The 20,619-nt window shown below is 44.6% G+C and overlaps 8 protein-coding genes across 8 annotated transcripts in view; 3 read left to right on the forward strand and 5 right to left on the reverse strand.

The window, feature by feature from the left end:
* LOC108037239 (DNA replication licensing factor REC) overlaps window positions 1–7,392 on the reverse strand; it is a 9,058-nt gene extending 1,666 nt beyond the window's left edge. Inside the window, exon 1 of the mRNA XM_017113769.2 lies at window positions 5,091–7,392. Within this exon, the coding sequence (XP_016969258.1) occupies window positions 5,091–7,357 (2,267 nt within the window). The 5' untranslated portion in view covers window positions 7,358–7,392. The remainder of the gene's footprint in view (window positions 1–5,090) is intronic.
* Window positions 237–5,074, forward strand: LOC108037246 (nose resistant to fluoxetine protein 6). Its single transcript, XM_017113778.2, has 8 exons — window positions 237–633; window positions 1,659–1,954; window positions 2,857–3,022; window positions 3,261–3,964; window positions 4,029–4,222; window positions 4,287–4,627; window positions 4,688–4,830; window positions 4,902–5,074. Exons 1-8 carry the CDS (start codon window positions 570–572, stop codon window positions 5,004–5,006), a joined length of 2,013 nt encoding a protein of 670 aa, XP_016969267.1. The 5' UTR covers window positions 237–569; the 3' UTR covers window positions 5,007–5,074.
* A 179-nt stretch (window positions 7,393–7,571) lies between the features above and the next one.
* LOC108037075 lies at window positions 7,572–8,215 on the reverse strand. Its single transcript, XM_017113530.2, has 2 exons — window positions 8,121–8,215; window positions 7,572–8,070 (listed from the first exon to the last, which is right to left on the reverse strand). The coding sequence occupies exons 1-2, from the start codon at window positions 8,172–8,174 to the stop codon at window positions 7,633–7,635; spliced, it is 492 nt and encodes a 163-aa protein (XP_016969019.1). The 5' UTR covers window positions 8,175–8,215; the 3' UTR covers window positions 7,572–7,632.
* A 10-nt stretch (window positions 8,216–8,225) lies between these two features.
* Window positions 8,226–9,786, reverse strand: LOC108037063. Its single transcript, XM_017113518.2, has 2 exons — window positions 9,345–9,786; window positions 8,226–8,716 (listed from the first exon to the last, which is right to left on the reverse strand). Exons 1-2 carry the CDS (start codon window positions 9,663–9,665, stop codon window positions 8,306–8,308), a joined length of 732 nt encoding a protein of 243 aa, XP_016969007.1. The 5' UTR covers window positions 9,666–9,786; the 3' UTR covers window positions 8,226–8,305.
* A 229-nt stretch (window positions 9,787–10,015) lies between these two features.
* On the forward strand, window positions 10,016–11,570 carry LOC108037437 (actin-related protein 2/3 complex subunit 3). The gene is made up of 3 exons (XM_017113996.2): window positions 10,016–10,137; window positions 10,287–10,460; window positions 10,889–11,570. Exons 1-3 carry the CDS (start codon window positions 10,132–10,134, stop codon window positions 11,240–11,242), a joined length of 534 nt encoding a protein of 177 aa, XP_016969485.1. The 5' UTR covers window positions 10,016–10,131; the 3' UTR covers window positions 11,243–11,570.
* Window positions 11,571–11,721: 151 nt separating this feature from the next.
* Window positions 11,722–12,790, reverse strand: LOC108037427 (NADH dehydrogenase (ubiquinone) 23 kDa subunit). The gene is made up of 3 exons (XM_017113985.2): window positions 12,664–12,790; window positions 12,031–12,482; window positions 11,722–11,964 (listed from the first exon to the last, which is right to left on the reverse strand). Exons 1-3 carry the CDS (start codon window positions 12,701–12,703, stop codon window positions 11,803–11,805), a joined length of 654 nt encoding a protein of 217 aa, XP_016969474.1. The 5' UTR covers window positions 12,704–12,790; the 3' UTR covers window positions 11,722–11,802.
* A 367-nt stretch (window positions 12,791–13,157) lies between these two features.
* On the forward strand, window positions 13,158–20,609 carry LOC108037089 (probable ATP-dependent RNA helicase spindle-E). The gene is made up of 11 exons (XM_017113556.2): window positions 13,158–13,427; window positions 13,485–13,727; window positions 15,848–16,578; window positions 16,666–17,318; window positions 17,449–17,582; window positions 17,641–18,230; window positions 18,297–18,444; window positions 18,507–19,643; window positions 19,709–19,830; window positions 19,885–20,097; window positions 20,159–20,609. The coding sequence occupies exons 1-11, from the start codon at window positions 13,233–13,235 to the stop codon at window positions 20,289–20,291; spliced, it is 4,299 nt and encodes a 1,432-aa protein (XP_016969045.1). The 5' UTR covers window positions 13,158–13,232; the 3' UTR covers window positions 20,292–20,609.
* On the reverse strand, window positions 14,316–15,542 carry LOC108037104. The gene has a single exon (XM_017113583.1). It carries the CDS (start codon window positions 15,476–15,478, stop codon window positions 14,393–14,395), a length of 1,086 nt encoding a protein of 361 aa, XP_016969072.1. The 5' UTR covers window positions 15,479–15,542; the 3' UTR covers window positions 14,316–14,392.
* Window positions 20,610–20,619: the final 10 nt, after the last annotated feature.

Consider the following 20,619-nt stretch of genomic DNA (forward strand, 5'->3'; position numbering starts at 1 on the left):
AAAACCCAAAACGTAAACATAAATCAGTTGCATGTGGGCGATTGAGTGCCCAGCATCGAACATGTTCCAACGCATTTTGCGTTTGCCCTTTTTGTTTTGGTTTATTTTTCGGAAACCAACGCATTTCTCGGGGGGAGTTTTGAAACCCATCATTACAGCAACTGCATCTACATCGGCAGAGGCTGAGGCAGCGGAGCCCTCATCTCGTCCAGAGGCCTTAACCGCACGCATCTGTTTGGGACGCGTTTCATTCTCGGCTCGCTCGTTGGCGCAAACGGTTCATTAGCTGGCTGATCGGTTCGGTTCGGTTCGGTTCAGTTTGGTTTAAGCCAAAAGTGCATTTCCTAACATTGGCATTGGCCAGACAGCAGAAGCCCCTGGGTCTGGTCATCTGCTTTGTTTTACTTCATTTATTTTGAGTCGCGTCCGTTGACGAAATTCCGCTTCTTATTGTTATTGGTGCGCTGGCGTTGCATTTGATTGGTGTTCGAGTGACGAAAGTGCCAAGAGTCTTTCAAAGTCAATCAATTAGAGGGTGCATTACGATCGCCGATTAGATACATCTCACGATGATGCTACACATCGTGATTTTAGCGGCGATTTTAACGGGCGCCCAATGCTTTCAATTGAACAGTAAGTGAATATTTTATTAAACACCTTATAATATGAGGATTTATGTGCCGTATAAATTTGATTTATGGGCCTATAACCAATTCTGATAGTCGTTGGATAAGACTAGATTTTATAACAATGATTGTGAAGAATGAAAAAAGTATTTGAAAGAGGAGATATAAATTGTATAAAAAAGGATAATTAAAATAAAGTGAGTATTAAAGTTATTAAAGATTATGACTAGAATAAAACATTTTTAAGAGTTTACAAATATCAATTAGTCAGTCAAATATAAAATATGTTTGTAATATAAAAGTTATAAACGGTAGATATTACCCAATAAAGTTGTTTACTTAGCTGCCTGCAGAAAAAGGGGTTGAATATTGTAATACAAATTATAAACTGCGACTAAAACCACAAATCATTTAATGCCTATGATTAATTTAGCTTGAAGAGGCGTATCCGTATTTTCTATTGCAAATGGGGAAGTTCTACCACGACAAAAATCACATAATCCATTATGCAGTGACATTTGTTCGGATTGCATGTTATGCTTGTCAATCGATATAACTATAGAACACTTTGTTAAAGTTGGTATTACCCTCATCTGCACCTGCTCCTCCCAATCGCGTGTTCTGCGGTAAAAGTTCCCCTCCCAAATTGGAGGTACGAAAACATCTCGAGACTTCGATGACAGAGCAGTATTTTGACAAACAATTAACTCAGCATTTGACAAGAGATTGAGGCACTCACTTGGCCAGCAAAAAAGGCTAAACAATTACAATATTTACATTTGCTTGTTTGCTTATTTCCCTTAATCGGAATAGAGATGAAGATGCTGCAGGCAAATGCAAAGCAAGTTCAAGTTCGGGCAAAAAAAAAACTAGTTTCCTTTCACTTGAATTAACAGCCATTGAACTCGGACTGCGGTTCTAGCGAAAAAGGATCTTTCCAGTCCAAAAACTAGTTTGCCACTTAATGAGCTGATTCATCCGACTGATTCCTTGTGATGTTTCTCCATCTGTTCTTTCCCTTCCGCCTTGCAGTGACGCAGTTCTATGAGATGCCGCCGCTGTACGACTTGGATGACTACGATCGCTGCCTCCAGGAGTTCGAGGGCCAGTCCTCCACATACTGCTTTGTCCGGGCGGAAGTCCAGCCGGATGTGTCGGTGGCCGCCTGGCGAGCCATAGCTGAAATTTCGCAGTACGATCGCCACCATTTTGATCACAAGCAGCTCTACTTTGGCCTCTGCCTCCGCGAATGTGAGGCTTCTCTGGCCGGATTGGACAATAGCGAACTGGAGGCCCTGCAGGCCGGCCTGCTCACGGAAAATGCGAAGGTAAGGCCACGCGGAGGTGTCACCTCATTGGGAGCGATTCAGCTGCGGCTAACGATCGATTTAATTCAATCTTCGAACACGCTGCCGGCCAGATATTTCAAAACCCATCGCTGGCCGAGGCGTTGGCCGTAATGGTCAATCAACAATCATCGGACACAGAAGCCGGGATAGCAGCACCAAAGTTTATTCAACTTGCGGTTGCAGATTAACGGAGCAGTGGCGCAGTCTAAAGGGGTTTTAAAGTGAATCGAATTGAAGTTGTTTTATGAAATATAAAAATGCATAATACATATTGCATAATTCGTTCAGTTTTATTTTTTAAACTAAGAAACTTTTCAGTCTCGTGTTTTGTATTTTAGTTAAGCTACCAATCTTATCGACTAAATCGATTTGTCTATATAGGTAATTTTTTTGGTTAGATGCAAATGTATTGACTCATATTTTGGTTTCGGACTTTAAAAACAGGTTTACCTGCGGTAGATTTCAAGGTCTCTTTTGAAGTTAAAGTACATTCCCAGAATAAACAGAAAGTGTCTTATTTTAATGGCCCCTTTTGTTGGCGCCTCTGTCCAAACGCGTGATCTTTATCTTCATTACCTATAAATATTGCATAAATTACAGCCGGAAAATCCGCTGATTAAACATCGGATAGGTGTGTATTGGAAGCTGGCAGTTGAGAGATGGGAATGGTGTGCCATTGATGCAGTCGCCATCAAAATGCATTTACGATGGCTGATTACACAAAGCTGTTGACTTAGGCGTTGGCCAAAAATGGAAATGGGCGGTCAAACAGCGAAATCCGATCCAATTCAATCAAATCAAACCCATTTCTTTCAAGGCCAAGGGCCCGACGTTGACATTTGGGTATTTTAATGATTCCCCCATGGCTGAATACTTCCCAGGTGAACGTGTATCTGGACTTGTTCTCGATGGAGACGACTAACCGGCAGCGTCACCAGCGACTGACGAATGCCTGTCTGAATTGGCGGCTGCAGCGTCGGGGATTCGGGGTTCAGGCCAAGAGTGTAGTGGAGTACTGCGATCAGGCGGGTCATCAGTTGGAAGACGGTAAGTGCATTGATATTAAACTATTTAACCGAATTTAATATAATGATAAAATAACAGAAGAACAGAATACCATTCCTTTTGTATAGTAGATAAGAATTCTCTTTGAATTCTACTTGTACTTTGATCTATAGTCTATTACATCAATTTCAATTTTCTAACTTTGAACATTAAATGCAACTCATAAACATTTTGTGTGTATTTGATTAACGTATTCAACTTTTCTCCTCCTTCTTTCAAGATGCTTGGAACCTGATCTTCTATGGGATTCTAGGCGTCCTATTGGTCCTGGCTTGCCTGGGAAGCCTAGTGGATCTTCACCTGAAGCGGGGGCGTCATGACAAGATGCTCAAAGAGCGAGATCATTATAAGACGCCGCCCAAAAGCACAGCACAGCAGGTGCTGCTCACCTTTTCAGTAGCCCGCAATTGGTATCGCCTCAACCAGGAGCCAAGTGGCAAGATCGGACGCGAGCTGCGCTTCCTCGACTGCTTCAAGTTCTTCGCCATGTTTATGGTGATCTTTGCCCATACCAACTGGGTGATTTACGAGAGTGCCATTAGTAATCCACAGGATCCGGAGCGGCTGCTTCACACTGCAGCGGGCACCTTGCTCGTTTCGGGATCCTTGATAACTGTCACGTTTTTTGTGATCAGTGGTCTGCTGTTGACTATCAATTGGCTGGCTGTTTCTCGAACAATACAATCCAAGGAGGACACCTGGAGCTTTGGCCAGTATGCTCAGCTTTTCGTTAAGTTCAATATCTTTCGGTACATCCGGTTGACCATTCCGTATGCCTTTGTCCTGCTCATGAGCGGCGTTTATTTCGAGAACGCCGGGGGACCTCTGTGGCGGCACATCTTCGAGCGCGAGCAGCTGGCTTGCCGGCGCAACTGGTGGACCAATCTCTTGTACATCAACAACTTCGTGCGCACGGATGAGCGGGTAAGTGGTAGTTTATCCAACGTTCCAGGTAATTCCAATTAAAATCCGTATTCCCTACTTGCAGTGCCTGCTCCAAGGTTGGTATTTGGCAGCGGACACGCATTCCTTTGTGCTTAGCTTGATTCTGCTGATGCTGGGCCACCGGTTCGCCAAGTGGAGCAAGCAGCTCTATGCGGGCATTCTAGCTCTTTTTGTGGCGGTGCCAGCGGTGCTTACATATGCCATGGACTACTATCCCATTTTTATACCCTCACCACAGTAAGTAATCATGATCGAGACTTCGACACATTGATGAAATTCATTCCCATTGTCAATTAAACAGAACCCAAAAGGATTCGTTCATAGGAGACCGCCAGTTCACTGAGTTTTATACTTCGTCCCTGATGAACTTTGGTTGCTATTTCTGTGGAGTCCTGGCCGCATTGGTCTACGATCAGTTGGCTCTGAAGCAATATAAGCTGCGAGAGCTGAAAAGCTTCCAGTTGCTCTGGTTCACCCTCATCCCGGTGGGCATCCTTTGGCTCTTCAGTGCTCATCCCATCTTCCAGCACTACTACGTGGCTCCATCCGCTATTTGGGGTGCCCTATATGCTGGTCTACAGCGAAACATCTGGGGCTTTGGCCTGGGCATCTTCATCGTGGGCATGGCCAGCAAAGTTGGCTGTGAGTATCAGTTTGGGGTTGATATAGATCTACTTTAATATCCATACTTCTTCCTCGCAGGGATCTTTCGTAAATTTGCCTGTCTGCCTATTTTCCGTATTTTGGGACGGCTTACCTATGGAGCGTTTATTGTCCATCTCCTCGTGGCTAGAATCGTTCTGGCCACAGTGCGGGAGCCCATTTACTTCGGCACGGGCATGATGGTAAGTAATCCCTTTACAAATTGTTTCAGAACCGATATAAAACGTTATCTTCCTTTATTTTTCCCCGACAGTTTGCTTTCATCTTCTTCACGATGACCATGTCCTATCTGTGCTCCTTTCTCCTGGCCATCTTTCTGGAGCTGCCTGTCTCCTCTTTCCTCAAGCTTATGCGATAGCCCAATATCTTAACTTATAGCTTACTTATAACTAGAATAAGAAATATAACTTAAATAAATCCATCACCAAAAGAATGCACTCACCCCGCTCCAATTTGGCTGCATTCGCCTTCATCCTGGCCGGCGCTACCTTGAAGCTCCAAGAAATATCTCAGAATAGTATTGCAGGCCTCGTCGTTCAGAAGCGGACTAACTTCCTGGCGGGCGTAGGCCAGGAACTTCTTAATCAGAACCGGTGGCAGCAGGTCCATGTCCCCATCCTCCGCCAGCAGCTCGAGCCGCTTGTCCAGATCGAAGTCCTGTTGCATGATGCTGTCGTTGTCGTCCTCCGTTTTCATCTTGTCATCTTCTGTTCCCGCCGCCGGCACAAGAAAGGTTGCCTCGCACATGGAGTCACTCATCTTTGGCTTTAGGGCATAGCGGGCTGCGATCCTGGCTCGTTTTTTTGCCCCAGCATGGAGTGCCCTGACATGGGCAGTCAGGGACATGTCCCTCTCGGATGGCTTGTCCAGTAACACATAGACCAGGTGAAACTCCCGGAGCAAAGCCGGCGTCATGTTGATATTCTGCAGTAAATAGCGCCCCTCATCGTACTGTCCTCTTTGAGGATTTGCGCAACCTATCACCGAAGGTTGAGCCGGAAAAGAGGCAAAGGCTCCGGGAAACGGAAGATTAACCTGCCCTGATTGTAGGCACTGTAGTAGTATCGCCTGCTTGGACGAGAGCTTGTCCACATCGTCCAGAGTGCAGTGGCCGCCGCCACTGGCCACCATCAAGGCGCCCGCTTGCAGGACGCGCTTGTTCCTTCCAGCGAAGGTCACCGCCAAATGCTGGGCAGATTGAGCACCACGTTTTCCACTTACGTGTGCACCACGCTCAGTGATTTGTGCGCAGCTCTGCAGGATCTTGGTCTTGCCGATGCCGGGATCGCCCACCAGGAGCACGTTGATGGCTTCTGTTTCATCCCCTCTACCTCCGAGAAGGGATAGTAGACAGGCGGCCTTGGGCAGCTCATGTCCGTACACTTCAGGGGCAATGGATTGCACCAGGAGTTTGAAGCTATTTTCTTCCGCATTGATCATGGCAATGGCCTCCAAGTCACGATCGCTGAACTTACGCTTGATGTTGGCCGCATCCCGGATGCTCACCGCCTTCAGGTAAGCCTGCATCTGGTTGGAGCCGTCTCCTGTGGCAGCATCCTCCCCTAGTTCCTGCAGCTTGAGTACTCCGGTAACCACGACTTCCTGTCCCACTCGTACCGCATCTACCAGATCGTGTCGCAGCTCCACGTCCATCTCCCCCGGCAGGCTGCTCTCGAAGTCATGGATATGTGACAAGCTGGACTCCTCCAGACGAATGATCTGCCTGACAGAAACCCGAGTATATGGGGAGCTCCGGAGTGGCAGAAAATCGTCGCGAGCCACGCACTCGGAACGCTTGCATTGGTATGGACGTGGCTGGAAGGTTCCACGCTGGCGCATGGCCATCTCCATCTGGCAGCGGCTGCAGCGGAAGGCCTGCCATGTGAGACTGTAGCTGGGCTCTCCCACGCTGCTCACGGTTCCCCGAATGGCAAAGAGGGTGTCCACGCGGGAGTGGCTGATTCCTTCCATCGTTTCCACGGGCACAAAGTCAACCGGTCGCACGTAGATCTTTCGAAGCCGCGTGACGGGTGGAATGTACATCTCCGGTGTAGAGGCTTCAGTGGGTGTGGAGTCATTGTTGTCTAGCAGATGGTTCACCACCACCGTGTGCATGGCCAGCGAGAGCGTGGCCAGCGTGCGGAGAGGGTGCTCCCGGATGTCCTTGGCCAAATCAGGCCAAACCTCCTTCAGCTGAGCGTCGTGGAGAATGTCAGAGGCGGACAGGGGAAAGTATCCCCGATCTCGCGTCCTCACGGAATCGTAATTGTGAGGATTACGCTGATAGTGCGCCTCCACGGCCATGATCCTTCTGGCCAGCTCGTTGCCCTCCTCGTAGTTATCGCGCAGGAAATACAGACGCCAGCCGGAGTAGGCCCGCGGATTGTCCACCGCGATGCTCTGCACCTGGAGCCCATCCTCCGGAGCGGCGTAGTTCTCTGGTCGCAGGAAACTGCAGTCCATGTTGGCACCGCCACCCCGTTTGCTGGCTGTGCGGTTCCAGCCTCTAGGTTGTCGGTTTGCAGGCGAATCGTCACCCGGAGCGCCTGGTGCTCCAGATTCTTCCTGGTTTGGTTGCCGATTTCCGCGGGCAGGGATTACGCGTCCATTGCGCCGGAAATAGAAGTACGGGCGGTAGGCCCCGCCGCCGCGACCACGCCCACGAACGAACCGCGACGGGGCGCGCCCTCGAGCAGGCGGTGGATTCATTTTATTACGGAAATGTTTACAAATTTACGCGCTTACACATAGAGATGGTACTGTTTTGATGACCACCAAATTATCGATAACCGATATTTACTTAAGGCTGTTTTGAATCACCTTTGGTAGACAGAAATCTTGATTTATTAATTCAGAAAATAAAAACGAAAATGCCTCTATTGCTATTTAGAAAATTAAAGATTGAAATAAAAGGCTTATAATAGATATTGCATTAAAAGTCTTATTAAAAATAAGATCAATAATAATAAACTAAAACTAGCAAATTATTTGGACATCAACTGGTTGGACACATGCAAGATCTTCGTTTCGTGCTTCAGCATATCCAACTGAGCGGGCAGGAAGTGTTCAAACACATCCGATAGCTTGGCCTTGACCAGGACGAATGTCTCAAGGACAAGCTTCTCCTCGAGGTTATTGCCCGACTGCACTGCGTTCAGTTCCTTGAGGAATTCTGTGCAGTCGTCGAGGAGGGTCAGCTGCTGCATGTGCAGCTTAAAGAGCTCCTGTTGCACAGTCTTGATGCACTGGATTTTTTGATCCAAGCGAAGAGGCATTGTGGCAAGAGCCGACATTTGGTCTTGGTGCATCTTAGCTTTTTCCATGCTTATCTTAGGAGGCAGTTCCTTCGGGACAGCGCATTTCGCTTCGACGTTCTTAGGACTCTTAGCACGAGGAGTTTCAGGTTCTTCTTTGGCTTCAGTCTAAAGAGAAAATTGTGTAGAGGAAACCTTGATAAGAACTAGAAACTTACGACTGGCACTTTCTTTAGGTTTGCCCCCGATTTGGATTTATATTTTTTACCCATATTCTTTTCTGAGCTAAAAAACACTTGTGACTATATTCAACAACTGATAAGTCTGAATGGCAGATCGACTATAAAATCATAGCCTTCTTTAATCAATAAATTTTTACACTTTTAAAATTATATTCAGGTATCTAGGATGCGGGGTTCTGTGCACCTCTGCCCCGAAAAAGCGAGTTGAGATTGAATGGACAGTTGTCCAAGCGTGCCAGCTGTTTAACCATATCCTCCAGGAGCATGCTGCTCCGTTCGTTGGCAGCTCGGATGAGCCCGTATGCCTCCGCATTGGCGATGCGGTGCTGCAGGAGCGGCATATAGGGACCTTTAAATTGGGGTTGTCCGTTGGCCAGTTCTTTGGGAGGGTCCGCCGTGAGAATGGAGCTCGTTTCCGCCTTTGGTGACCTTCCAGTTGGCTGGTTTGGTCGAAACTTGGGAGCCCTATAGCCGAATTTTCTCTTCTTCTCCGCTTCCAAGTGGCTCTCGCACACATCTTCCGTCTCATAGTGGTGATTATAAAATCGAAAACCACAGATTGAGGGCTTGCGCTAAAGAAGAGGGAACAAATAAAAGAATAACTTTAAAATAAGGAGATAAGTCTCGTGGAAAACAAATTTAGTTAGAAAAAGCATGTATTTTCAATAAAGAGTTCTGAAACACCAACACTACCAATACGGGGAGGACAAACCGCGTGGATGCCATAGTGGAGCTCCAGCAATATATGCGAACGGCACATTAAACTCAGTACTGATCCTTTGGAGTTTTGCTAGGATATTTTTTTAAAAATAACCATGTCGATTTTTATCCAACCGATTTCGTTCTTTCAGTACAAGCCTCATCGTCCAAGTCGGAGAATATGTGTAGTAAAACTGTGCAAATTATATTGGCCAGGGGGGAGGGATTCATTAAAATTAAATCGTGTCGATTTTTCGTAACTTTTAAGAATCTAAATTTTCCAAATTTTTGAAAAATGGATTTGCGGAAAAGATTCCAATAACTGCAGTTCTGCTCATGAGCAAAAAAAGTGTACAAAAACTGCATTTCAAAGCTTATAAATTGTCTTACACATATCATATTTCAAAGTGGCATACCTCTAAATGATTGTGGCTTAATTTTCTAATCTGTGTTTAAAAATGACTCCAGAAAAGTGTACAACAATTGCACTTCTAAACTTACAGCTCTCATGGTGCGCTCCACGTCTTGACCATCGTCATCCGAGTACTCGTCCTGTTCATCCTCCAAGTCGGTCGGAATGCGGTCGCTGCTGGGTGGCACTTGCGGCACAAATTCCGAGGCACTTGCTCGTAATCCTTGAGTAGCGACAGGAGCTGGTGATGGAGCAGGAGATATGTTGGGCGTCGACGCACCCGAATTGGTTAATGACTCCAGTTTCGGGCACAAACGCTTGTAGGCCATGACAGATCTTTCCAATTGGCTGAGATTCAGTTGGCCAGCGATATTGGCCACGTTCTGCAGGAAAATTTTACTCTGATCCATATAGAGCGAGATCTAAAACTAATTCTTTGAGGAGACGCGCACACATCGAAAATTTTAAGCTTTTTTTCAGAACTTAGGGTTGTCAAACAATCGATGCTTTAATTCTGACAGGAAAACTCGATTGTGTGGAACATTTGTTTGCCTTTAAAAACCTGGTTACCATATCTAAAAAAAGAAAAATTTCATTATAATTTTAATAGTGCTTAAAAATTAAAGGCGAATAAATTTGAAATGCACTTGAAATTTTTTATGTTTTACTTTTTTGTTGACTATTTTTTTTCAAAAATTGCGGTTTTTTTAAGTATGACCGTATGCTCAATAAATAGTAAGCTGATGTCTGCAGTTACAGATTAGGGTTGGCAAAATCGTAAACAGAGGACGCCTATAAATTGTTTTCTCTTTATCTGTAGAGAATCATAATAACATTAAAATATTTAATTAAAACCGAAGATCTATTAGGATAAACATGCCGGTGAGTAGGTTGTTCCATGCAAGAGGTAAATGAATCCAAGGCTGTGGGATATTCCTTGATTTTACACCTACGAAACCAGGTGCCAGACCCCCTGCCAGCTATCACATTTCGGAAAAATGTATTTATTTTTCATTTCTTAATCTCTGCAGGCCTATCACTCGCAAATCAAGGAAGTGCGGCAGCAGGTGGGCAACATGGCCATCCTGCCGCTGAGGACACAGGTGCGCGGACCAGCGCCCAGTGCAAATGTGGAGAGCGACATCATCGATGAGTCACTGTACTTCTTCAAAGCGAATGTCTTCTTTCGCACATATGAAATCAAGGTGAGCTTGAAGTCTGGCGATCAGGGTAAATCAGGATAAATATAGTTCTAGTGTTGGTTTGACCATTAGTGGAAAATAGAATACAATGCATAAACTGAACCTGCTAATTTATCCCCTTTGTTCGGTAAATAAATGTTCGTTCAATTGCTTAATTGTTCATTTGGACAAGTGAACCCATTAGTTCACTTTGTTCAGCTGTTCATTTGTTCTGTGGCAATATTTATACCCTTGCAGAGGGTATTATAATTTTGGTCATTTTTTTTAATTTGATTTTTCTCTTCACCTTTTTTTAGTATTCTTACCAAAGTTTAATTAGTGTCTTTAATAAGCAAAGTGCGTTTTTGAAGTGAAATGATCTTGTTAGTGAAATGCGCACTATTTACCCAATACTGTCAGATTTATATTGCCTTATCGGTACACTTTTTCAGTCGGATGTAGACCGTGTCCTCATCTATGTGACGCTCTACATAACCGAGTGCCTAAAGAAGCTGAATCGCTCCACGAGCAAGGCTCAGGGACAGCAGGACATGTATAGTCTGGCCATCTCCAAGTTCGACATTCCTGGCGATGCCGGTTTTCCCTTGAACGCCGTCTATGCCAAGCCGCAGAGCGCCCAGGATGCGGATCTAATGCGCCAGTACCTCCTGCAGCTGCGCCACGAAACCGGCAACCGGGTGTTGGAGAAGGTCTTTAGCACCGAGGACGGCAAGCCCAACAAATGGTGGACCTGCTTCGCCAAGAAGAAGTTCATGGAAAAGAGCCTGGCTGGACCTGGACAATAAAGAGCTCTCTCCAAAATTGAAAAATACAATTGATTTGTGACACGTGAAAGTGCTTTAAAATGTGGGTTCATGTTGTTTAGTGTCACTGCCAAATCGTCACTATAAATTAAATATTTAACTACAAAAAATAGGTTATTTATGTCCCTAAGCTGTTTCGTTTTAACAAAATGATGGTAATCTTTTTTTAATGAAAGTTAAAGTGGATCTTAAAAAATCAAGCTACATATTTTAGGAATATAGTTTTATTTACTAAAAGTTAAACCCAATATTTATTATAATCAAAATAAAATGTGAACAATAAATTTATTGTTTGCACTCATTATTTTTACGTTCTTGTTTAGTTTATTAAATAAACTTAATTCCCTACTAAGCAGATTCACAGTGTTAATGGGTTGCACTTTGTAAACCAAATAGTAAAATCAATAAATAAATCAGCTGTAGTCAGCCTGATCTTTGGCATATCACTAGACAACAATGCAATCGGTTAACACGCAGCCACAGCAACGATATTTAATTGGGAAATCGTTCTAAACAAGGAATTCTAAGGGGTACAAGCAACTTTAACGATAGAGATGATCGGCCTGCAAGTTGGAGGCGATCTCGGACTCCCACTTGTCGCCGTTGCAGAGCAGCTTCTCCTTGTTGTAGAGCAGCTCCTCGTGCGTCTCCGTAGAGAATTCGAAGTTGGGGCCCTCGACGATGGCGTCCACGGGACAGGCCTCCTGTGAGATAGTAAATAAAACCTATTAGTGCCTATTCTCTGGTTACAAAAGTAAGCCCTTCGTCACCTGACAGAATCCGCAGTAGATGCACTTGGTCATGTCAATATCGTAGCGCGTGGTACGCCTGCTGCCGTCAGCCCGCTCCTCCGCCTCGATGGTAATCGCCTGGGCGGGACAGATGGCCTCGCACAGTTTGCAAGCGATGCAGCGCTCCTCGCCACTAGGATAACGTCGCAGAGCATGCTCGCCGCGGAAACGCGGGCTCAGCGGTCCCTTTTCGAACGGGTAGTTAATCGTGGCCGGCTCCTTGAAGATGTGCGCCAGGGTGACGGCGAATCCGCGAAAGAGCTCGCCAAAGAACATGGTGGAAGCTGCCCGATCAGTGATGTCAGCGTATTCCATGCTCAGCTCCTTGTTGTTTACATACACATAGCCTTTGGGAACTTCGACGATGTCTTTGGGTTCTGGTCGCTGGGCGGCCAGTAGGCGGGCTCCATGGCTGCCAAACATGCGCTGACCTATGGGAGACACATTATACCATTAATTTACATTCTTTTTTGCAATAAGGATCATCAAATTATCCCATTTAGTCCTTTGTTTTGCTATGACATAAGCTTACATAACCTCACTCGATGCAAATTTCACTGAAATTTTGGGTTTACCGGCTATCAAGAGGTGGGAGGATTGTTAGACACCTACCAGTGCGCGATGCGGTGAAAATTCGCATAGTTAGCGACATGTTTGTGGCCCAATCAAAATAAAATTACCAAAATGATTGTTTTGCTATTGAATTTCCCCGAACAAGTTAAAGATGGGGTAACATCGATAGTCGCATACTCGATATTGTCAATGTTTTCCAAGACTTAATCGATAGTATTGTTTAACTTGTTGATTTTTTTAAAGTCGTTATTTTTTTTGAAAAGACATGCTCTTATGATTTTTCTATCTTGGTTCTTAATCAAATGGTATTTTATTCCTGTTATGCTTAACGGAAAGAAATAAAATGTGACTTTATTAATTGATTTGATAAGCAATCACTAAAAAAATGAAAATAAATTACGTGATAGTTTATTAGTGTAAGGAATACCCTTAATATAAAGCTTCCAGCGCCAATATCGATACCACGCTTTCGATATAAAGAGGCTTACGTATATGCCACCTTTGAGGCCAAAAGTCCCACCACTACAATTTACCGTTTAACTTTAGACGCGCCGCGGGATTGTAAAATTTTTATTTTAAAGAGTTTTGCTAAGAAAATATTTATAAAAATGGATCCGGATGTGATGGATTTTTTCGATTTCTCGAAGGAATTTAAGCGCGAGACAGCACCGCAAGGCTATATAAGTAGCGACCCGTCTAACATGGCCGTGGAAGCCACCGAATCAAAGGTGGTTAAGCGCGAGGTAATAGGCACCGAATATGCCGCTGAAATCGTGGCGAAGGAGAAGCAGCGTCTCGATGGGGTAAGAAATTTAAGTCTGTGTCAGCATTTTTGTTTATTTATTTGCCATCCGATACAGTTGCTGCGCGATGATGAATGCTTTCCAAACAAACGTACGCTGGACGACATGGACACGGACGAAGAAGAGGAGGAAGTATCCGAAATCCGCCGGGATGAGGAGTACTACCAGAAGTACAGGTTTGATCTGAATCGAGATAAGAATTTGCCGATCTACGCCAAACGCGAGGAAATTTTGGCTGCCATCGTTGCACATCCGGTCGTAATTCTCAAGGGCGAAACAGGATGCGGCAAGACCACGCAGGTGAGTGTTGCCACATTTCTTGCGGTTTACAGTCAAACTTTCAACCGGAAGTTGTTATACAGGTTAGGTTTAATAAGACTATTTTTCCATTTGAAAAAACATGTCAATTTCTTGTTTTAACCTAAATAACTCGTAAAATATTTTACAAGTTAAGTCAAAAATATGTTTAACAAACCAGGTTTCAAACAAAAATTATACATTTAAAGAAACTACAGGGCACGTTTGATATAGTTCGAAAGATTCTTCATACTAAAGCAAGATTCGATATTCATGTTCCGCAAAAACAGAGCTTAATGCAGGAAAACTCAATGTTGCTGAGCAAGGAAAAGGTACAGAGAAGTCAATACAGATTCCTCGAAAACTAATCAAGTATATTTATTTCAGTCGTTAAAGTTTTGTGTTTTCAAATCATTCCACTAAAAATAATTGATTTCCCAAAATATTAATATGATTAATGAAATGGTATATACACTACAGTTTGTCAAAGCTATCATCTAAGTATGTTCTTTTTTTTTAATTGAATCTTATTAATATAACTTTGAGGTCTAAATAGTCATTCTACTGGAACAAAAGAAGCTAACGCATTAATAAATTTATTACATGTAGTCTTTATTGAACTTAAAAATAAGTGGTGTTGATTTGGTTTCAGTAGTATAAACTTAAGCTTAAGTGCCCAGTAGTTCTTGTACTTCTTCCTCTGTGATCTCGCTTTCTTCCTCCTCATCTTCCTCGTCGTCACTGTAATCATACATCTCGTACTCCCGCTGTACATCTTTGGGCAATGGCTTTTGGAACACGGTAGCCGATGACATTCTTCGTTGATACGATTCGCTGACTTCCAGTTCCACTTCAAGTTCCTCCGCCTGGGGCTGCGGCTGCCTTTCCTCCATGCCGTACATGGCCTTGTTTCGTACTCTTTGGCGCACCTCTAACTGGTTGCTCGCAGAAGTTGTGGGCCGCTCCTCATCTCCAGGGTTCTTTTCATTTCCCAGTAGCTTTTGGATGTCTGTGAAGACTTCCCGCAGATGGCCAAAAATATGAGTGGGCGGCAGAGCCTGCACCTGTCCGGCCAGTTGCAACTTTTGTGCATTATAGGCTGATTCCAGTTCACATAATGGCTGACAGGCCCGGTCCAGTGATTGCAGACCCTCCAGTTCGTAAGTGAGACTGACATTATTGGGGCGCTGCTGCTTCTGGATCAAGGCACTCTGCCTTTGTCTCTTTGCACCAGCTACAGTCTCCAGTCGGTCGTAGTCCACCAGGTTGTCCAATCCCTGACAGTAGTCAAGCGCCGTGAATCGGAAGGCCTGCTCCTGGACGAGGCGCCAAAACATGTAGGCCACTTGCTGGGTGTCCTTTCTATCTGGACTGTCATTGCGCAGCTCCATCGCATAGGTGGTTAGCTCCTGCCAGGTGCGAGGTGAGACCTCGATCTTCACGAAGTTGTGGGTGGGTTGCTTGTTGTAGATCACGTAGAGCAGATAGAATCCGGCAATCCTTTGGCAGCGCGAGGCGGCAAAGATGTCCCCGTTGGTGCGGCGGGAGCAGGACAGTCGCTTGGCCACGTGCAGCGCCGCTAGAGTGGTGGATATTAACTCGGTGTGGTTAGACTGGGCGGAGAAGAGGTGCTGCAGCTGCATTTTCCGCCAGCACCTGCAAAACACCTCGAACTCGATGTTTTCCCCATCGTTGACCAATCGCTGAAATCGGTGCGTCAACTCCCAGCAGTCGTCGAAGATATTCAGCTCCATTTCGGATCTGATTTACGACAACTTTGTGCGCAGCCCAACTTGAAAAGGTCTGAAAATGTAAACAATCCGACTCGATGCGCCGGTTTAAATGTTTTACAACACAGGAAACTATTGCAAATCGATAACTGTTTAGTGTTTCAAACATCTTTGGATTTAAAAAAATCCCGCAAAAACTTAATTTATTTACTAATTTAAATTCTGACCAACGTTCAATGCAAGTATGTATTTATTCAATCAAAAACATCAAACAATCCTAATAATGATCACTTTGGTGTTATAATATTTTTGAAGATACCAAGTAAATAGTTATATCAAATAAAGCCTTAAAAGTAATTCCAATTATAAATCGAATTTATTTCTTCTTGCCAGGTGCCCCAGTACATTTTGGACGAGGGTTTTAAGAGCGGCCAATACTGCAACATTGTGGTTACCCAACCCCGGCGCATAGCTGCCATCTCTATAGCCAATAGAGTGTGCCAGGAGCGACAATGGCAGCCGAACACCGTGTGCAGCTACCAGGTGGGACTGCACCGTCCAGCGAGTATGGAAGAGACGCGCCTGCTGTACTGCACTACCGGAGTGCTACTGAACAACCTGGTACATAACAAGACTCTGACCCACTATACCCACATCGTGCTGGACGAGGTTCACGAGCGAGACCAGGACATGGACTTTTTGCTGATTGTAGTCCGTCGCCTGCTTGCCACCAACTCTCGCCATGTAAAGATCATCCTAATGTCGGCCACAATTGATGCCCGGGAGCTGTCCGACTATTTTGCAACCAAGAACTTGATTCCGCCGGTGATTAGCGCCAGTCATGGACGTAAATACACAATTGAAAAGTTTTACCGCGACCAGCTGAACAACATTAAGTGGAAGGATGAGGTGGACGATCAGTTCGTGCCACGCATCAATGACGACGGCTACAGGGCGGCGGTGAAGATCATTTTGGTCATCGACAACATGGAACGGGAGAACGGGATCCATTCGCGGCTGAGCTACGACGAGGCCATGCGCCATGGAGCTGTGCTCATATTCCTGCCCGGTGTATTCGAGATTGACAACATGGCAGAAAACATAACTGATATATTGCAGCATGAGTAAGCAAATTATTAAATTGCTTCCTAAGTACGACATTTAATTATTTACTATCTTCCTTGTCCAATGCAATCGTTCTTGCTTTGCAGACGAAACATTAAAGTTTTCATTGTACGTTGCTTTTCGCTGATGACCCCTGAGAATCAGAGAGATGTATTCCAGCCACCGCCTGCAGGTTTTCGCAAGATCATCCTCACTACCAACATCGCTGAGAGTTCCATTACGGTGCCTGATGTGTCCTATGTAATTGATTTCTGTCTTACCAAAGTGCTGGTCACCGATACGGCCACGAGCTTCAGCTCTCTTCGCCTGACCTGGGCCTCCAAGGCCAACTGTCGCCAGCGTGCCGGTCGTGTGGGGCGTCTCCGGAGTGGTCGTGTCTACCGGATGGTGAATAAATCCTTTTACCAGAGAGAAATGTCTGAGTTCGGGATACCAGAAATGCTGCGCCTGCCTTTGCAAAACTCTGTGCTTAGGGCCAAGGAGTTGGACATGGGCTCTCCGGTAGATATATTAGCTTTGGCTCTGTCTCCGCCCAATCTCTCGGACATACGGAATACAATATTGCTACTAAAGGAGGTGGGTGCATTGTTCCCAACTGTAGATGGCGTCTACAACGAGATGGATGGCGATATAACCTTCTGGGGCACGCTCATGGCTCGGCTGCCATTGGACACACGTCTAAGCCGTCTCATTATATTGGGTTATGTGTTTAACTTACTGGAAGAAGCGATCATTATATGTGAGTGTGAAATAATGAAACACAATTTGATGGTAAGAGAGTCAGTTGATTAATTATTATTAATAACCATGATATTACAAATTATATTTGCCAATAAAATTATAATTGTATTAATTATAACATTTTGCAGCTGCTGGCTTGTCGATGCGTGGCTTGTATTTGGCCGAAGGTCGTAGGAGTCAAGGAGCCGATTCATTTTGGATGCATTACATTTTTGCCGATGGGTCTGGCTCGGACTTGGTTGCGATTTGGCGCGTCTATCTAGTACGTAATTAAATGCAAAACATAAGATTTTGATTGAACTGATAAGTGATTCCGGCAGACATATTTAAACATGGTCGAAATTGGCCACGAACAGGAGTCTGCTATTCGCTGGGCGAAGCGTTTCCACGTCTCCTTGCGATCGCTGAAAGAGATGCACTTGCTAGTGCAGGAGCTGCGTATGCGATGCACAAATCTCGGTCTCGTCCCGTTTGCGGCTGATTCTACTCAGATGTTGGGTGACCGTGAAAAAGTGACCATCCTCAAAGTGATCATCGCCGGTGCTTTCTATCCAAATTATTTCATGCGATCAAAGGGGTCGTGTGTCGAACCCGATCGCGATATGTACCAAGTGTTATCGGGGAACGATCCTTGTCGCACCGTCTATTTTACCAACTTTAAGCCTGGGTACATGGGCGAGTTGTACACTAGGCGCATCAAGGATCTCTTTCAGGAGGCAAGGATTCCGCCCGAAAATATTGATGTTACCTTTCAACATGGATCGCAAAAGGTGTTTGTCACATTTAAGCACGACGATTGCAATGAAAATTCATCCAAGTTAATAAGTGTGTCGGGCAAAATCGAAAGTGAAGTCTACAAGGCGGTCAGAATGAGATTTGAACGCATGCAACGTCCAATTCGCATAATGGAGTGAGTTGTCTGCACTTTTAAATTGACTCGAGATACTTATTGGGGTTTTATTTCATAACATTTCAGTCAGAATAACTTTATGAACTACGTTCAGCAGCGAAAGATTGGAGATATAATTGAGGGTCGTTGGGTTCCCCCCACAAAGTCCTTAAATGTAGAGCTACTTGCCTTACCATCTGTGTATGATAAAACCATAACGGGTTTAATCACTTGTGTGAGTATTTTATACATGAACTATGCCAGTTTTATTTTACTTGACCTCTCTGATTTTCACAGATTGTTAGCTGTGGAAAGTTTTACTTTCAACCTCAATCATTTGCAGAGTGCATTCGCAACATGTCCGAGATCTTTAATGCCCCTCAGCAGTTGCGAAATCATGTATTAAATGCAGGTGCCATCACAAAGGGCCTGATGGTGTTGGCCAAGCGGGAGAGTCATTTTCAACGCGCCAGGGTGATCCGACCCGAGAACCGGAGCAATCGGCAGCCGATGTTTTATGTTCGCTTTATAGACTATGGAGACTGCTTTTTGCTGCCCATGGAGCAGCTACGCCTGATGCCGGATGAGCTGGTAGGGCAGTATGGTGACCTGCCACCACGTGTGTTTGAGTGCAGGTTGGCGCTGGTTCAGCCGTCCATGGTAATTAGCAAGAGTAACAGTTGGCCCAAGAAGGCCAATGATATGCTCCACTCGCTAGCCAAATGCGGTCGCATAGATATCGAGGTGTACTCGCTGTTCAACAATGTAGCAGCTGTCCTTATCCACATGCGAGATGGCTTAATCAATGAGAAGCTTGTGGAGCTCAAGTTGGCTCGTCGGGCCGACGAAGATTTTATGTCTCGGCAGGATCATGACTTCCGGACCCGCAGACAAGAATCTGCCCGCTACTCGAGTTCGGCGGAGCGGCAGCAAATTAATGAGGAGTATCTGCGTTCCTGCCAGCTGCCCCAAGATAACGACCTTTCCCCACCTCCGCTGGATAGATGCAACACTGTGGTAATGTTGAAGGGACCCTACAGTCCGTTGGAGTCCACCATGTACTCCACCATTCGAGTGGGCGTATGGAAAACTGTGAAAATTGATAATGCGTCGGTTAACGCTGTACTCCTGGATGCGGATCCGCAGGATCAACACGATCAGATGATTGTGGCTCATACAACCGTGGAGAGTACCAATGGACAGATCCTGACCGCCCGTGGAACTACATTGATGCCCAACGTACACGGCTTTGGAGCACTCATGGTCATGCTTTTCTGTCCCACTATGCAGATGAAATGCAACAAGGATGGTACCAAGTATGTGTCTATCTTGGCGGGGTTGGGTTGCGACCCAAAAACTATGGAACCTTATTTCGAGGAGCACGATATGGTAATCAATTTAGACGTTAACATTCTTGAAGATGACCTGAACTTGGTAAGAGTTACGCTATACCCCAGATAAAACAAATAGTACTTTGTACTTAACAAAATACATTTTAGATCAATCAAATGCGCTATTATATCGATAGTGTCTTTTTTAACTTTAAAGACGAGAATTATCCAGCGGTTAGTGTTAATGAACGCGTTTATATATTTACTCAGCTGCGCGGCCTCGTCAGTCGGTAAGATGGTGCGACTAGACTTTGAATATTTGTTAACCATTATCTATTTTAAAGCCTTCTGTCTAAGGATCGTAGTTATATTGAAATTAACTCTAGCAACTCTGATTACATATGGGATAAAACTGAAGATCTGCCAAATGTGTCTGAGCCTTTCGGCAAGCGGGCTATATTCCCCATGCACTTTATTCCAGAGCTCCGAGAGGAGGATTTCGGTCATGTCTTGAAATTGGTGGAGAACTGCAAAAAGTTGTACGAATGGCGCAACTTGTAAGATTTACAATTTATTTTAAAAACACTGCCTCATTTAAATTTGAATTTATAATTATAGCGAGGGAGTTTTTGCTCCGATGACATGCAAACTATGCAACCAGTTGTTGGAATCCGTTCCCCAGCTACGGATGCATCTCCTCACCCAATTGCATCGTGACCGCGAAAAGCAAATTGACTACCGCAAGGAATAAAAATATTTGTATTATTAAGGTTGACAAGAGTTTAGGACTCGTTATCGTTTTATAAAATTGAAATTGTTACGAACGCTAATAAGATGACTTAAAAATCGTCTGGAAGACACTAAACTAAAAATCTTTTTTGAAAAATATCGTTATCCATTATCCTTTTGATTTTTGAAACATTCAGTTTTTATTCTTTAAAATCATTTGAATCGGAAACAGAAACCAAATGAATTACAAAAATTATAATGAACTTTCCATTTTCTATGTCATTGTTAGTGCTCTCAATGCTCTATTATTATCATATGCAATCATAGTACTATAACTTCTGTTAAATACG

The sequence above is a fragment of the Drosophila rhopaloa genome, unplaced genomic scaffold, assembly GCF_018152115.1.
Source record: "Drosophila rhopaloa isolate 14029-0021.01 unplaced genomic scaffold, ASM1815211v1 contig_167, whole genome shotgun sequence".
In the NCBI taxonomy this organism is placed as follows: domain Eukaryota; kingdom Metazoa; phylum Arthropoda; class Insecta; order Diptera; family Drosophilidae; genus Drosophila; species Drosophila rhopaloa.

What these genes read in the sequence shown, in the direction of transcription:
- LOC108037246 (XM_017113778.2), top strand. Translation starts at nt 570, where the DNA reads ATGATGCTACACATCGTGATTTTAGCGGCGATTTTAACGGGCGCCCAA. An exon ending in TCGTGCGCACGGATGAGCGG is followed by an intron (nt 3,965 to 4,028) that starts GTAAGTGGTAGT and finishes CCCTACTTGCAG; the next exon opens with TGCCTGCTCCAAGGTTGGTA. An exon ending in ACTTCGGCACGGGCATGATG is followed by an intron (nt 4,831 to 4,901) that starts GTAAGTAATCCC and finishes TTTCCCCGACAG; the next exon opens with TTTGCTTTCATCTTCTTCAC.
- LOC108037063 (XM_017113518.2), bottom strand. Translation starts at nt 9,665, where the DNA reads ATGGATCAGAGTAAAATTTTCCTGCAGAACGTGGCCAATATCGCTGGC. An exon ending in TGGAGCGCACCATGAGAGCT is followed by an intron (nt 8,717 to 9,344) that starts GTAAGTTTAGAA and finishes CCTCTTCTTTAG; the next exon opens with CGCAAGCCCTCAATCTGTGG.
- LOC108037104 (XM_017113583.1), bottom strand. Translation starts at nt 15,478, where the DNA reads ATGGAGCTGAATATCTTCGACGACTGCTGGGAGTTGACGCACCGATTT.
- LOC108037437 (XM_017113996.2), top strand. An exon ending in TTCGCACATATGAAATCAAG is followed by an intron (nt 10,461 to 10,888) that starts GTGAGCTTGAAG and finishes ACACTTTTTCAG; the next exon opens with TCGGATGTAGACCGTGTCCT.
- LOC108037075 (XM_017113530.2), bottom strand. Translation starts at nt 8,174, where the DNA reads ATGGGTAAAAAATATAAATCCAAATCGGGGGCAAACCTAAAGAAAGTG. An exon ending in ACCTAAAGAAAGTGCCAGTC is followed by an intron (nt 8,071 to 8,120) that starts GTAAGTTTCTAG and finishes TTTTCTCTTTAG; the next exon opens with ACTGAAGCCAAAGAAGAACC.
- LOC108037089 (XM_017113556.2), top strand. Translation starts at nt 13,233, where the DNA reads ATGGATCCGGATGTGATGGATTTTTTCGATTTCTCGAAGGAATTTAAG. An exon ending in CGATTTGGCGCGTCTATCTA is followed by an intron (nt 17,583 to 17,640) that starts GTACGTAATTAA and finishes TGATTCCGGCAG; the next exon opens with ACATATTTAAACATGGTCGA. An exon ending in TTGAAGATGACCTGAACTTG is followed by an intron (nt 19,644 to 19,708) that starts GTAAGAGTTACG and finishes AATACATTTTAG; the next exon opens with ATCAATCAAATGCGCTATTA.
- LOC108037427 (XM_017113985.2), bottom strand. Translation starts at nt 12,703, where the DNA reads ATGTCGCTAACTATGCGAATTTTCACCGCATCGCGCACTG. An exon ending in TTTCACCGCATCGCGCACTG is followed by an intron (nt 12,483 to 12,663) that starts GTAGGTGTCTAA and finishes TGTCTCCCATAG; the next exon opens with GTCAGCGCATGTTTGGCAGC. An exon ending in TCTACTGCGGATTCTGTCAG is followed by an intron (nt 11,965 to 12,030) that starts GTGACGAAGGGC and finishes ACTATCTCACAG; the next exon opens with GAGGCCTGTCCCGTGGACGC.